At 36.6% G+C, this 17,160-nt stretch overlaps 1 protein-coding gene across 8 annotated transcripts in view; it reads right to left on the bottom strand.

The window, feature by feature from the left end:
* TASP1 (taspase 1) overlaps window positions 1-17,160 on the bottom strand; it is a 315,899-nt gene that overhangs the window by 151,567 nt on the left and 147,172 nt on the right. For all 8 annotated transcript variants that reach the window (XR_012018238.1, XR_012018237.1, XR_012018239.1 and 5 more), the window contains one exon: window positions 15,451-15,561. Coding sequence is in view for 5 of the 8 variants with exons in the window: in XM_072800051.1 (XP_072656152.1) it covers window positions 15,451-15,561 (111 nt within the window). In the remaining 3 variants the exon portion in view is untranslated. The remainder of the gene's footprint in view (window positions 1-15,450; window positions 15,562-17,160) is intronic.

Raw genomic sequence — 17,160 nt, 5'->3', positions numbered from 1 at the left:
AAGAAAGCCAGAGTAGCAATACTTACAACAGACAAAATAGACTTTAAGAAAAAGATACTATATAATAATAAAGGGGACAAGGGCAGGGGGTGGGGGTGAATGGGTGACGGGCATGAGGGGGGGCACTTGACGGGATAAGCACTGGGTGTTATTCTTTATGTTGGCAAATTGAACACCAATAAAAAACAAATTTATTATAAAAAATAATAATAATAAAGGGGACAATCCAACAAGAAGATATGAAAATTGTAAATATTTGTGAATAGAACAAAGGAGCACCCAAATACATAAAAAAATTAATAACAAACAGAAAAGAACTAATCAACAACCATACAGCAATAGCGGGGGACTTTCATAACCCACTTACATCAATGAACAAATCATCTAAACAGAAAATCAACAAGGCAACAATGGCTTTTAATGATACACAGGAACGAATGGATTTCACAGATATATTCAGAATATTCCATCCTAAAACAACAGAATACACATTGTCTTCAAGTGCACATGGAACATTCTCTAGAATAAGTCATATATTAGCCCACAAAATAAGCCTCAACAAATTCAAGAAGACCAAAGTCATATCATGAATCTTTACTAATCACAACATTATGGAACTGTAAGTTAACCACAAGAAAAAAATCCAGAAAGACCACAAATGTATGGGAGGGTAAATAACATGCTTATTAACCAATGAATGGATCATCAAGGGGGAAAAATTACATGGAAAAAAAATAAAAACACAACAATCCATGGGCCACATGGGTGAAATCTGTGGTTGAGCATCTGCCTTCGGCTCAGGTCATGATCCCAGGGTACTGGGATCAAGTCCCATATCCGGATCCCCACAGGGTGCCAGCTTCTCTCTTTGCCTATGTCTCTGCTTATCTCTCTGTGTTTCTCATGAATAAATAAATAAAATCTGGAAAGAAGAAAGAAAAGGAAAGAGAGAGAGAGAGAGAGAGAGAGAGAGAGAAAGAAAGAAAGAAAGAAAGAAAGAAAGAAAGAAAGAAAGAAAAAAAGAAAGAAGGAAAGAAGAAAAGAAAAGAAAAGAAAAGAAAAGAAAAGAAAAGAAAAGAAAAGAAAAGAAAAGAAAAGAAAAGAAAGAAAAGAAAAGAAAGGAAAGAAAGAAAGAGAAGGAAGGAAGGAAGGAAGGAAGGAAGGAAGGAAGGAAGGAAGGAAGGGAGGGAGGGAGGGAGGAAGGAAGGAAGACATTTGGGATGTAGCAAAGGCTGTTCTAAGAGGGAAGTTTATGGCACTACAATCCCACCAAAGGAAGCAAGAAATTTTTCAAACAAGTAACCTAACCTCACACATAAAGGAACTAGAAAAACAACAACAAACAAAACCTAAAACAAGCAGAAAGAAGAAAATAATAAAAATTAGAACAGAAAAAAAAATGAAATACAAACTAAAAAACAATAGAAGAGATCAATGAAATCAGGAGCTGATTCTTTGAAAAAAAAAAATCAGCAACATTGAGAAACTTCTAACCAGACTTATCAGAAAAAAGAAGGACTCAAATAAGTAAAATCACAAATCAGAGAGGAGAAATAACAACCAACATCACAGAAATACAATTATAGATCATATTATGAAAAGCTACATGCCAACAAACTGGACAATCTAGAAGAAATGCATAAATTCCCAGAAACATAAAAGCTACCAAAAATGAATAAGAAAGAAATAGAAAATTTGAACAGATCAATAATCAGCAAAGAATTGATCAGTAATAAAAAAACAAACCTCCCAAGAAACAAAAGTCCAGGACTAGATGGCTTCCCAGGTGAATTCTACCAAACATATAAGAAGAGTTAATACATTCTTCTCAAATTATTCCAAAAATTAAAAAAGGAAGGAAAATTTCCCAATTCATTCTATGAAGCCAACATTACCTTGATACCAAAATCAAATCAAGACACCACGAAAAAAGGAAACTACAAGCCAATATTTCTGATGAATGTAGATGCAAAAATTCTCAACAAAATATCAGCAAACTAAATCCAACAACACATTTTAAAAAATCATTCACCACAACCAAATGGCAATTATTCCTGGGATGCAAGGATGGTTTGATATTTGCAAATCAATCAATGTTATAGATTATTACATCAATAAGAGAAAGGATAAGAACCATATGATCATTTGAGTAGACATGGAAAAAGCATTTGACAAAGTACAACATCCATTCATGATTTAAAACATACACACACCTAAATAAAGAAGGTTTAAGGGGAACATACCTCAACATAATAAAGGCCATATATCAGAAAGGCATAGTTAACATCATACTCAATGGTGAAAAACTGAAAGCTTTCCCCCTAAGATAAGGAACAAGACAAAAATAGCCATTCTCACCACTTTTATTCAACACAGTACTAGAAGTCCTAGCCACAGCAATCATACAAGAGGAAGGAATAAAGGGTATCCAAACTGGTAAGGAAGGTTAAACATTCACTATTTACAGATGACATAATAGTATGTATAGAAAACCATAAGACTACCAAGAAACTGCTAGAACTAATAAATGAATTCAGTAAAGTCACAGGAAATAAAATCAATGTGCAGAAATCTGTTGCATTTTTATACACCAATAATGAAGCAACAGAAAGAGAAATTAAGAAAATCCCATTTACAGTGAACCAAAAATAATAAGATCTCTAGGAATAAACCTAAGCAAGAGGTAGAAGATCTGTACTCTGAAAACTATAAAACACTGATGAAAGAAATTGAAGATGACACAAAGGGATAAAAGAACATTCCATGCTCATATGTTGAAAGAACAAATATCATTAAAGTGTCTAAACTACCCATAGCAATGTATATATTAAACCCAATCCCTATAAAAACACCAATAGCATTTTTCACAGAACTAGCACAATTCTAAAATTTATATAGAACCACTAAAGATGGGCAGCCCTGGTGGCTCAGCGGTTTAGCGCCACCTTCAGCCCAGGGCCTGATCCTGGAGACCCAGGATCGAGTCCCACGTCGGGCTCCCAGCGTGGAGCTTGCTTCTCTCTCTGCCTCTCTCCCTCTCTCTCTCTCTCTCTGTTTCTCATGCATAAATAAATAAAATCTTTAAAAAAAAAAAAGAACCGGGATCCCTGGGTGGCGCAGCGGTTTAGCGCCTGCCTTTGGCCCAGGGCACGATCCTGGAGACCTGGGATCGAATCCCACGTTGGGCTCCCGGTGCATGGAGCCTGCTTCTCCCTCTGCCTGTGTCTCTGCCCCTCTCTCTCTCTCTCTCTCTCTCTCGCTGTGTGCCTATCATAAATAAATAAAATTAAAAAAAAAATAAAAAATAAAATAAAATATTTGGTCTCCTTAAAAAAAAAAAAAAAAAAAAACACAAAAGATCCTGAATAGCCATAGCAATCTTAAAAAGAAAAGAAAAGACATCACAATTACATACAACAAGTTGTATTACAAAGCTGTAGTGATCAAGACAGTATGTGATTGGCACAAAAACAGACACACAGATCAATGGAACAGAATAGAAAATCCAGAAATGAACCCGCAACTATATGGCCAATTAATCTTCAACAAAGCAGGAAAGAATATCCAAAGGAAAAAAGTCTCCTCAACAAATGGTGCTGGGAAAACTGAACAAACACATGCAAAAGAAAGAAACTGGACAACTTCCTTACACCATACACAAAAATAAACTCAAAATGGAGTAAAGACCATAATGTGAGCCCTGAAACCATAAAAATCCTGAACACAGGCAGCCTCGTAGCAACTTTTTCCTAGATAGATCTCCTGAGGCAAGGGAAACAAAAACAAAAATAAGCTATTGAGACTACATCAAAATAAAAGGCTCCTGCAGAGCAAAGGAAACAATCAGCAAAACTAAAAGGCCACCTACGAGGGGGGAAAAGATATCTGGATATGACGTATCCAATAAAGGGTTGTATCCAAAATATATAAAGAATATATAAAATTCAATACCCAAAAAACAATCCAATTTTAAAAATGGGCAGAAGACATGAATAGACACTTCTCCAAAGAAGACATTGAGATTCCAACAGATTCGTGAAGAGATGTTCATCATCATTTAGTATCAGGGAAGTGCAAATCAAAACTACAATGAGAGGGCAGCCCCAGTGGTCCAGTGGTTTAGCGCTGCCTTCAGCCCAGGGTGTGATCCTGGGGACCTGGGATCAAGTCCCGCGTCGGGCTCCCTGCATGGAGCCTGCTTCTCCCTTTGCCTGTGTCTCTGCCTCTCTCTATCTCTGTGTCTTTCATGAATAAATAAATAAAATCTTTTTTAAAAGATTAAAAGGAGACACCATCTCTCACCTGTCAAAATAGCTAAAAATCAACAATACAAGAAACGACAGGTATTGGCAAGGATGTGGAGAAATAAGAACACTGTTGGTGGGAATGCAAACTGGTGCAGTCGCTGTGGAAAACACTATGGAGGTTCCTCACGAAGTTAAACATAGAACTACCCTATGATCTGGCAATTTTACTACTGAGTATTTTCCCAAAGAATACAAAAATACAAATTCAAGGAGCTACGAACACCTCATTGTTTATTGTAGCATTATTTACAACAGCCAAATTATGGAAGCAGATCAAGTACCCATTGACTGATGAATGGATAAAAAAGATATGATACATATACATAATAGAATATCATTCAGTCATAAAAAAAATGAAATCATTCCATTTGCAATGACATGGATGGAGCTAGAGAGTATAATGTTTAGCAAAATAAGTTATTCAAAGAAAGACAAATACTATATGATTTCATTCGTGTGTGGAATTTAAGGAACAAAACAAACGAGCAAAGAGAGAGACAAATCAAAATGGACTCTTAATTATAGAGAACAAACAGATGGTTACCAGGGAGGATGGGGGTGGGAGGGATTAAGGAGTGCACTTGTGATGAGCACCATGTGTTGTATGGAAATGTTGAATCACTATGTTGTATACCTGAAACTGATATAACACTGTATGTTAATAGGAATCAAAATAAAAACTTAAAAAAATGAATGCAACATATTTATTTCATATTTTCTATCTAGTGATTCTAATACGTAAGGTCTTTGACAAGCTGGTTAAAGTTTCTGTTGACATATGTACTCTCCCTCATGGTTACTCTCCTTTATGTAAAGTGTTTTATTTCAATTTAAGGTTGTATAAATATGGATTCACATTTGAGGGCTATTTTGAGATCTGACTTGAAAGAGCATTCCTTCACAAAAGATTTTCATTTTCTTCTGTTAAGCCCTGGAAGTTACACATATCTAGGACTACCTTAAATGAAAATTCTGTTCTATTCACTTGAAAGTGTGATTTTTGCAGTTAGTATTTTGTCCTGCACTGTTGGATTATTTGTAATCAGAAGGTTCCAAGATCTCCATTCACGATTACCAGAAACAGGCATGCCTATATTTTCTAAACTTTAGTGTGGTACTTATTGCATCTTACATTTTATTTATGATGCATTTGCCTTTTTTCTTTCCATACAATGCAAGTCAAGTTCCTTGACAGAAAAGCTGTTTTGTTTTCTTCATCTATGAACCTCTAGTAGTAGCCAACAAAGTATATAATGGATTTCAATGAATATTTATTAAATAAAAAATGTTTAAAATTCTGAAAGTATAAATGCATAGGGCCCAAGAACTATCAATGAATAATGCTTTGACAGTTGCCTACTTTATTGTTTTCCTAATCTGTGATTTATACACGTGAGTAAAACAGACTAAGTATCACATTTTTATGATAATGAAGCAGAAACATGTTTGATTTTTTTAATGGATAAAGAGTAAATTATCCTAAGGGTCTCCCTCAAGCTCCAGGCAGCTATGAAGGAAGAAGATTTTAGTGTTTGAAAAAGAAAAATGTCTGCAAGGAATATAGACAAAAGTCTTACAAAAATGCAAACAGCACTGGTGAAGTTTTTCTTCAAGTTTTCAAAATTATTTTTAAAGTTTTCTAAATTATAAAGAAATTGATGATACTTTATTGATCCCAGAAAAAAGTTAAAATGTATAATGACAGCTTCTTTTGCCCTTCCTATGGAAGCTAATGCTCATGAATTATCAAGATTTTAGTTAAGATTTGCTCATTAAAAGAAAACCTTTATTGAATACAACCTCTCAATTTGGCAGAAAAACCACAAGAGGGGACTCCCTTCAACCTCAATTATTGATGGCATTCTGCATTTCACAATATGTTAATAAAGTATAAGAATATTCCCCGAAGAAATTAAATAAAAAAACACAGAGCAAAATCCACTTTTTTAATCATAATACTTTATACCACATAGAATTTCTCAATAATGGCCACACAGAGTATAGGTTGATAATACGAATAACTTAGAAAATCAAAGAGAAGAAGAAACTTGATTTTTACAGATAACATTTTATCAACTATTATACTTACTTAGTGCGTTGAACCAACTAAAAAATGTACTGTGACATTACTTGTTGAGAACTGGGCAAGAAGCTACAATGCTACCCTGAAGGTCACATACCACACATACAGCCACAGTTTGCATGGAAAAAAAAGAATAATTCATGAAACTAAGTTCATTCAAAACTAACCGTGAATAGGAAAAGTCACATCTGAATCATTGTAAGAGCTTTTAAATGTGTGTTACTCATTTAAAAAGCACAACTAAAAAGGAAATCTATTTATTTCTTTTCCCTACTTAACTAAGCATTCAGTCTATAATCAGCTGGTTAGCATGAAGTATTATTAAGGCACTATTTTTACAGTACCCATTTTTATGGGTTTTGTATGTTACACAAACAGTGGTTTTTTAAAAAAATGCATGAATTGGTTATTCTCTTTCATGCTTCCTATATTAAGTCAAACCAATGCTCTGGATCTTGGCATATTGGTAATGCAAGTGGAAACAAAAACAGTTCAATTTTCATAATGTCTTTCAACTTTATTCATTTTATCACATTAAAGTCTCATTTATCAAAAATAGATTTTTAAAGAGCCCTGCGTTTAAGATAATTTCAGAGTTTGTTTCAAACTACCAAAAAAGTAGGAAATAACAAGTCACTGACTAGAAAAATACATAAAAACAAATTATTTAATCATAAGTATAAAATTAGTTTTTTAAAAAATCCCTCATTGCTGCAGAAGGTCAGAGATACCAAACACATCACGACTCAAAAAAAAAAGATGGATTATTTTAAAATTCTGTCGAAATGGTTATTGCCACACCATTTTTAAATCTTTCATTTTAGGTAATTTTACTATTTAAAAAGTTAAATGTCAATTTAAAAAAAACACCCAAACAATACAAAAATGGTCAAGAGCTATGAGCAGGTAATTCATGAATTAATACAAAAGGCCAAGTTACATGTAAAAAGTTGCTCAGCCTCACTCATCAAAAAAAGAGGACTTAAAACTGGAAACCATATTTCTAATCCATTATTTTGGATATTTTTTTAACATTGATAATAACCATTAGAATGTGAAGGAGAATTCCAGTTTCCAATCTAGCATGTAAGGAGCTTGGAAGTTGTTACTGTATCCTAACAACAAGTAAAAAGCTGAACAAACTAAAAAATCAACAACTCTTCTTAGATTCATTAGAAAACTGAGGGCACAAAGCAACCCAAAACTGGAGACAGATACAGAGAATCACAACTTATCAGAGCACAAAAGTATGAACAGAACCCTCCACAGAATTAGTGATGGGGTAGGAAAACCAGAACTGTAACTGAAGAACTGCTAGAGTCTCGGTGTAGACAGTCTGTGAGTTAAAAACTCTGGTCAGGGGGCTGGGGGCTAGGAATGGGATGACACTTTGTGAGTTTTACCACCTGGAGCCCTACTAGGTTTTCACAGTAATGAAAACTGGAGAAAAATTCTTTCATGCTCCTAGGAGGAGGAGGAAGAAACCATTTTTAAATATAAGAGAGCATTCCATTCTTATAAACAAAGCCTGCCCTCAAGAGAAACTATTTTACCAGAGCCAAGTCTGTGGCATTTTATCAGAGCCTAAACTCAATGTAAAATACTCAACTCCAACCAGTTCTGACCTTCTACGTGAAAGAAGAGAGCAGAGGTGAAAAACTAAGAGGCACTTGAGAAATCACAGACCAGAGACACAGGCTCACTAAATTACTGGGACGTAATTATAGGAATACAGAATATTCTCTTCCCCCTACCTCTCATCACCATATTAGTAAAGGCCGATTTCCCACAATTCCTTTTAACCAATACATCATGTCCAATTATCAAGAAAAAATTACAAAGCTTACTATAATGCCAAAAACAAAGTTTGAAGAGCCAGAAGAAGCATCAAACCAGATTCAGATATGACAAAAATGCTGGAATTATCAGACAAGGAATTTAAAAGAACTATGATTAATAAACTAAGGGCTCTAATGAAAAAGTAGACAACATGCAAGAACAAAGGATAATATAAGTACAGAGATGGAATGTCTAAGAAAGAATACAAAAGAAATGCTAGAGATCAAAAACACTAAGGATATGCAGACAGAAACATCTAAAACTGGAAAAGCAACAAGAAAAAGACTGAAAAGAAAAGCAGAACAGAATATTCAAGAACTATAGAACAACAACAAACGATGTAACCTAAAACAAAAGGGGAACACCAAAAGAAGAGGAGAGAAAGGAACAGAAGAAATATTTGAAACGACTGAGAGTTTCTCCAAATTAACATCAGACACCAAAATTACACATCCAGGGAGCTCAGAGAATAGGCAAGATAAATGCCAAAAAAAACTATATCTAGGCAAATCATATTCAAAGTATAGAAAATCGGGGATGCCTGGGTGGCTCAGCGGCTTAGCACCTGCCTTCGGCCCGGGGCGTGATCCTGGAGAACCGGGATCGAGTCCCACGTCGGGCTCCCTGAGTGGAGCCTGCTTCTCCCTCTGCCTGTGTCTCTGCCTCTCTCTGTGTGTCTCTCATGAATAAATAAATAAAATCTTAAATAAAAAAAAAAGTATAGAAAATCAAAGATAAAGATAAAAATCTTGAAAGAAGCCACAGGGAAGAAACACCTTACCCATAGAAGAACAAAGATAAATATTACATCTGACTTCTCAGAAATCATGGAACAAAGAAGAGAGTGATGCAAAATAGTTCAAATGTCAAAAGAAACAACAACAAAAACACACAAAAAACTCCATACTTGAATGTGTGGACTGCAAAATTATCTTTCAAAAGGAGGAATAAAGACTTTCTCTGACAAACATTTGGGAATTTGTTGCCAGTAGATCTGCCTTGCAAGAAATATTAAAAGAAACACTTCAAAGAGAAGGAAATTGATAAGCCAGAAACATGGCTCTACATAAAGAAAGGAAGAACATTAAAGAAGGAATAAGGGTAGGGTAAATAAACTTTTATTTTTCTTATTTATAAGTGATCCAACAGACAATAATTTGTTCGAAATAATAATAGCAATAATGTATCTTAGTGTATGTGTGTTTATATGATTATGAAAGCCTGAAATGAATGAAAGCAATGATATAGGGATATAAGGGAGGAATTAGGAGTTTTTTGTTATTCGAGGTACTTGCACTACCCATCAAGTGGTATGGTATTATTTGAAAGTGGACCTAGGGATCCCTGGGTGGCGCAGCGGTTTAGCGCCTGCCTTTGGCCCAGGGCGCGATCCTGGAGACCCGGGATCGAATCCCACGTCAGGCTCCCGGTGCATGGAGCCTGCTTCTCCCTCTGCCTATGTCTCTGCCTGTCTCTCTCTCTCTCTGTGACTATCATAAAAAAAAAAAAAAAAGGAAGTGGACCTAGATTAGTATATCACAAACTGTAGGGCAACCACCAGAAAAAGTAAAACAAAACAAAACAAAACAAAACAACATTGATATGCTACAAAAGGAGAGAAAATGGCATCCTGTAAGATGCTCAGAGTATAGAGAAACAGGCATTCCTACACGGGAAAATGATATAGACAGAAATTATAGACAACATGAATCTCTCTCAGTAGGGAAACAGATAAATTATGGAACCACAGAATATTCAGCTATAAATCTATGTATACTGATATATTAAAAGCATCAAGATAAGGGGTGTCTGGGTGGCTCAGCCAGTTAAACATCTGCCTTTGGCTCAGATTGAGTTCCCGGGGTCCTGGGTTCAAGCCCTGCACTGGGCTTCCTGCTCAGTGGGAAGCCTGCTTTTCCCTCTCCCTCTGCTCCTCCTCCTGTTCGTGCTCTCAATCTCTCTCTCTTTCTCTCTCATGGATAAATAAAATCTTTAAAAAGAAAATCAAGATACGTTAAGTGAAAAGTATGCTGCAAAACAATATATTAGAAATCTCTTCTTTATAATTGTTTAAAATGATGAAAGAAGGAGAGTGGGGGTGGGGGATACACAGACAAACAGAATAGATTATAAAGACCTACACCAAATTGTCGGCAGCAGTTCTTTCTGGCAAAAGCAACAGGACTTAGAGTAAATGGAAGGGGGGTATCTGTCTTGGTTACTATGTAAAATTTTTCTATGTATACACTGCAGTGAGAATCTCTAGATATATTATCTATGCAGACGCTTTTTTAAAAGAAAAAAAAAAAGGAAGCAAGAAAGGAAAAATATAGTAGTGTCTTTCCATAAAACCAAGAAAGTCATTGCTAGCTTGTCTCAGTTACTGACAGAATGATTTTAACCAAATTACTTCAAATAGGAACTTGAGATCCACCATTAACAATTTAATTTATAGTTTCAATTAAGGAGCAATTTGATTTACAACTATACTTTTACACAAATAGTTTAGATTGGCCTGTGAACAAACCAAGGATCAAAGAGAATTTTGGAACTAGAGGGGACTTTCTGGCCCCTCATTTTACACATGAGGAAACTGAGAACAAAGAGATTTGTCCTAAAACAAACAACTAATTTCTTCACTGTTAAAAGAGGAAAGAATTCAACCTTCTTGCTCCTTGTTCAGGACTCTGGTAAATTCAATTTATTTCTTCTAACTACTTTATAAATATCACCTGTGGTTCCTGAAAATTCCCAAGTGGTTCCAGAAAATTTTCATTTTCCAAATCACCTGATTAATAAAAAGAATTTCACATTTTCAGGTTGGGTGCAGTAGAAAGTCAAAGAACTTAGCATGGTGAAGGAATTTAGAAACTCTCTCTTTCAAATAAGGAAAGGAAAGTGGGAAAGTGGGAAAGGGGAAAGGGGAAAGGAAAAAAAAGAAAGGAAAGGAAAGGAAAGGGAAGGGAAGGGAAGGGAAGGGAAGGAAAGGAAAAGGAAAAGGAAAAGGAAAAGGAAAAGGAAAAGGAAAAGGAAAAGGAAAAGGAAAAGGAAAAGGAAAAGGAAAAAGAAAACAACATAAGTAGCTTGCTACATCCAGTGAGTCAGACACAGAGTCCAGAGTGCAACCCAACTCTGCTAACCCCCAGGATATTCTCCCCTTGTATTTTTTTATTCATTTTACTTTAAAAAAAAAAAAGGCAATGTGATCCTGTAGAAAGAATACACACTGACTAGGTGACATTGGGCAAGTCATTAAACTTGGAAACTAAGTTTCTTCAACTATTAAATAAACAGAGTCAATCAGATGAGCTCTGAAGTTTCTTACTTCTTTCTGTGAACCTGGAATTTTAAAAATACAGCTCAAATGCATTAGGTTATGGGATCCAGTGGCAAAAAATACAGTGGCAGTCTAACTCTGAATACCTTCAAAGAGCTATTGAGAAGGAGAGCACAAAAAAAAAAAAAAAAAAAAGAAGGAGAGCACAGACAACAGTAGAGAGCAGAGTGGACTTTAGGAATTCCAAATCTGGAAAGGTAGAACTAGCTGGTGAATCTGTGGTTTCAGATTCAGTACAGTGCTTCAGAAAGTTGCCATGCACCATAATTCTACACCTACCACAGGTTTACAGGAAGTTAACTTCTCCTGAGCATCTAGTTTTCACCTCTTAGTATTCTTTCTCACTATTGTTCTGAGAATGCATCTAATAAAGTTGGACAACTAATACCAAATTATATAAATTATATATGGTATTAAGGCCAAGAATTCGGTTTCCTTAAAAAAAAAAAGCATTCAACATCAGTAATTGCTAAAACAAACAAAAATAATACTTAAGTTTGATTCTGATATATTTGAGGATATAGTAACACGAATGTAATTAATCTTTTTCCAAAAAATCCTAAGAGGCAAACTTCAAAGACCTGTTCCTAACTCATTCCTCAGCTCACATTTTGCTATCAGGCAATTCTTGCTAGCATGAATATAGCTAATACCATTACTTATATCTTCATAACCTCAGTTTAACTACCTGTAAGAAAGCACCTATACAAAATCTCTTCTTACTGAATTCTTTTCCTACAGTTATTCACTCTGTTCTTCCTTCAGATATATCCAATTCTTTCTTGCCCACCAACTGTTTTTCTTTCTCTCTTTGCCCTAAAAATCTTTTATAATAGGCTATGATACTTATTAAAGGCTTTAACAATGAAATAGTTTTATCCACACCCCCAGAACTTTCCATTGATCCCCTCAGTTATACGTGTGCATACCTAGTTGATATAAGTTTTATACTTTGACCTTCTAAGTGGACTTTCATAAATTTGAAGTAAAGGCAGCTTTTGGATGAAATGTGTTTTAAGTAGGTAAATCCTAAATTTTGGCAGAATAAGTAGTTTAGAGCTTCCCACCAGTATCCTAGGTAGAACTGGGGCTAGGCTGTGACTAGACATGTGGACATCGGTGGGAAAACCAGAAGAAAAGAATGGATCACTAGTATAGGTTTCTGTCCCTCTTTCCAAGCTGCTGAAAGTGGAGGAAAAAGAGGAGACCCAAAAAAAAAAAAAAAAAAAAAAAAAAAAAGCCCTAGCTAGATCTTCAGAATCCAAGAATAGATGAGACCTCAAGACACAGAAAGCCAGGTAGGGAAGCTCCCCATTTCCATGCCACACTCAGACCAATAAGATGCTGCATGAGTAAAGTAGAAAAACTAGCCTGATATACTTGGGCCATGAATACTTGATGTTCTCACTGATTATTCCAGAAGTTTCAGACCATCTGATTCTACTACCACTAGCATCTACTGTCAGTGGATGCTATGCGTACTAAGGAAACCAGATGTTACAACAAGACCACGGTCACCATAGTGAATTCAGCAGTAATAGAAGCCAATAACCCATAAAGGAGATGGAAGGCAAGTCTCATCTGAGCAGAAGTCAACAGCAGGAGGAGGATGACCATGAGCGAGATGGTCCCTCCCACAATGACAAAGAAGCTCCCTTGAAACCCCATGGCACCCAGTAGAGAGGGATAAGTGGCAAACAAATATACAATGCCATGTATAAAGAGAGACTAGGCTTACATGGAAGGAACTAGCAGAATGAAAGCAAGCAGTCAGGCATTAAACTGAGTTAAAGAAGATAAACAGTTACAAAAGGCACCTTTCCTGCAATTTCCAGCATGGGCTGGGAAGGAGAGACACTATGGCTGTGGACATCTGGTGAAGTATGCCCCAGATACAGGCCAACACAGTCCTTCTGTGACTTTGAAGCCTAGGTTTGGGCCTAGCAGTAGGCCCCCTTCAGCTGCACAGGACCCCCTTGGCAAGGCCCCACACAGTCTGCCATGTAGCCCCTATGGCCCAGAGGGTCAAACACCAAGTAAGTAAGTCCTTCTATAAACTCTCTGTGGCCTGTGGGCTGAGGTGCTCTATGTCTTCTGCTCCCACTAGTGCCAATCTCCCACTATACACTTGGCCAGTATATACTAATCATCTGTTCCCTATCTGTACTCGAGACTCAAGAATAGCCTATTGTTTGCACAGCAACTCCAGACCCATCCCAGTCTGGTGAAACCAATGAACTTTTCTGCTACCTGGTGGCCAAACCAAACCTCCTTCATCAAGATCTGTACCCCTTCCAAGTATGTCCTTACTGAGACACTCTCTCACCTCTAGAGTACTACCTACAGTTTCTTTATATCTTACAGTTACTCTTTCAACACAGTTAACAATTTTTTGTGTTAAACTTCCCCTAGTTAACCTAATGTATAGTTTCTGTCTCCTGATTGGACCCAGAGAGCTACATCCACCTAGTCTCAAAATCTGAATCTATGAATATTTCCACTTCTTCATTTCGTCTCTATCCCGTGGACCATTCCCAGCCCCTCATGTCTCCTTCCTATAGAGATGGTCTTGGACAACCTCAGATCTACTTTATAAACCCTCCCCCCAAATACCAATTTGTTTGTCAACTTAGAAACACATAAGGGTTCTCTCCTTTCTATCAGATCAAATATGAACTCCTATGCTGAGATTTTAAGGCTTTCTGTGACCTGGCCTCACCAGACCCACTGCACATCTGGAATACTTCCTGCCAGGTAAAAGTCATGTAGGTGTCTGGTCAACATGATACTACATCCTACTGTCATGTCTGTGTTCATGCTCCTCTCTTCTCCCTCTTTTCCCACTTATTCCAAAGTCTTCTGGGACCAGTTCTAAGAGCCCCTATCGGGATCCCTGGGTGGCGCAGCGGTTTAGTGCCTGCCTTTGGCCCAGGGCGCGATCCTGGAGACCTGGGATCGAATCCCACGTCGGGCTCCCGGTGCATGGAGCCTGCTTCTCCCTCTGCCTGTGTCTCTGCCTCTCTCTCTCTCTCTCTGTGACTATCATAAATAAATAAAAATTAAAAAAAAAAAAATAAGAGCCCCTATCCATGAGTTCTTTGGGGAACGATTTCTTGCTACACTTTTGTCTGTGTTATCCTTATCACATAATTAGCATCTTCATATACCCTGTCTTAATTCTCCAACTAGAGATACCACTTCCCAGATTAACCCTGTAATACCCTTCTCTAATCTATTCATGGCTATTACTCTAACTCATTTTTAACTATACTTTATATGTCTTATATAACTTCATTAGCCTTCACATAGTGGTAAGCTCAATGTTACATGACAGGAAAATCAGACTAAGTCAAAGAGTTTTAACCCTATGTAACAGTTGTGGATAGGGCCATTGCTAGGCTATACAAAATCTTTCTACAGATTAGAAAAAGGCACCCCTTCCTCCAAACTGATGAAGTCTCACATCTGGTTACACAGTTTGGCAAATAGAGCCCAGGCAGGATTTCAACTCAACCTCATATACAACTATACATAGCAGCACTGGATTCATTAATATATCACGGACTAAAAGATGAATCAAAATGTATTAGAAAAAAAACTTTTAAAGGATGTTATCCCTTGAATTGTGTTTTAGTAGAATTTTATGCTATATCACTCTAATCTTAGATAATGTCTCAGCTTGGGCATTAGATTAGTTATATGGCAAATTTCAAGCATCTGTGGGTATCTCCTGTAATTCTTTTCATAACCAATATTAACTGAAGGTCGAAGTCTATGCTAGGCCCTGGAGCTAGGCCTTGTTGCACAAATATAGTATCTGACTGATTTACAGCTCAGTGATCAATCTATATTTAGAAGAACAATACTTTTAAAGTCATACTTACTGATAAACTTGTTTTGCATAGTCTCCAACAGTGCCTGGTGAGCATCTTCAGCTTGTAAAGCATGTGAACATTCTCTAGCCAATATGGTACGTACAAGATGCTCCCCACATCCTAGAAATAAAAGAAGACCAAGAGCTATTGAGGAAAAGCAGTTCTAAACATCCTTATCGTACTAGCATTAAAACATCTTCATATGTCATTTAAGAAATAGTTTTGGAGAATAATTCAGTGATGGATGAAATGACTTCTATGAGCGATCTAGAATTTTAGTTAGAAAACTCAGTAGAACGTAAAGAAATAAATAACTGTCTAATATCAAAAGGAAACAGAAAAATAAAAGAAAACCCCTTTTTCATAGGAATGATTTACATAATAAATTCAGATTCCCTGAATTCAGATTCTCTGCCTAGGAATCTCCTAGGGCTTTGTCTCATTTTCACTGTTGGATAACTACAGAAATTGTTTTATAATTTATTTGTTTACATACAATTGTCCTAGTCCCCAATTTTGCCTCACCATCCCACACACCTGGGAGCATGGGAGAAATCTAAACAGCCCAGGGCAATCTAGATCTCCAACTACCTACTTTTCACTAAAATGTCCGCCACATATCAACGGCTGCAAAGTGGACTTAATAAAATAGCAGCTTTCTCACCTTATAATAGTAACTTACATAGCCTACAGAACTACTCTGTAATTCTAAAAAAAGAATGCATTTTAAATCCATGGATGAACTTGGGACCATTCAGACACACTAAGAAAGAGTATGTATAATGGCAATGGAAAGCACTGCCTAAAATTCCATTACAGTTTCTATCTGTTAAAAGTAGAAACTGGGGTCACCTGGGTGACTCAGTCGGTTAAGCATCTGCCTTCATTTCAAGTCATGATTCCAAGGTCTTGGGATGGACCTGGCATTGGGCTCCCTGCTCAGCGGAGAGCCTGCTTTTCCCTAGCCTTCTGCCCCTTCCCCTGCTTGTGTTCTTTTGTGGACCCTCTCTCAAATAAAATCTTTTAAAAATATATATTTAAATAAATAAATAAAAGTAGAAACTTCCTGCAAAAGTAGAGACAAAGGAAATTCAATTTATAGGTTGATAAGTTCAAATAAAAGATTTCTGAAGAAAGAGACTTACTTTTTTCTTAGATATAAAAAATATTAAAAAGCTACTTTGATAACCATTGGAGGAGTAAATCTTTAAAAAAAAAAAAAAATACTAAGTAATGGGGCACCTGAGTGGGTCAGTCAGTTAAGCATTCCACTCTGGGTTTCAACTCAGGTCGTGATCTCATGGGACATGAGATAGAGCCCCCTGTGGGAAGTCTGCTTGAATATTCTCTCCCTCTGCCCTCCCCAACCACACACATGTGTGTGCTCTCTCTCTCTCTCTCTCCCTCTCTCTCAAATAAATCAGTAAATCTTAAAAAAAAAAAAATACTAAGTGCTACTGGAAATGCTTATTCTACATAAAATCAGTTATATTAATTAAAATGTAAATTTCCTCTTACACAAATGAGAACAGTAGATAATACATAAGACCTGCTTCCTGTCTCTTAAAGAATAAGGCTTTTTTTTTTTTTTAAGATTTTATTCATTCATTCATGAGAGACACACAGAAAGAGGCAGAGACATAGGCAGAGGGAGAAGCAGGCTCCCCACAAGGAGCCCAATGCAGGACTTGACCCCAGGATCCCAGGATCGTGCCCTGA

This window comes from Canis lupus, chromosome 26 (assembly GCF_048164855.1).
Source record: "Canis lupus baileyi chromosome 26, mCanLup2.hap1, whole genome shotgun sequence".
NCBI classification, from domain to species: Eukaryota; Metazoa; Chordata; class Mammalia; order Carnivora; family Canidae; genus Canis; species Canis lupus.
This window is presented reverse-complemented; position numbering and strand designations above follow the sequence as displayed.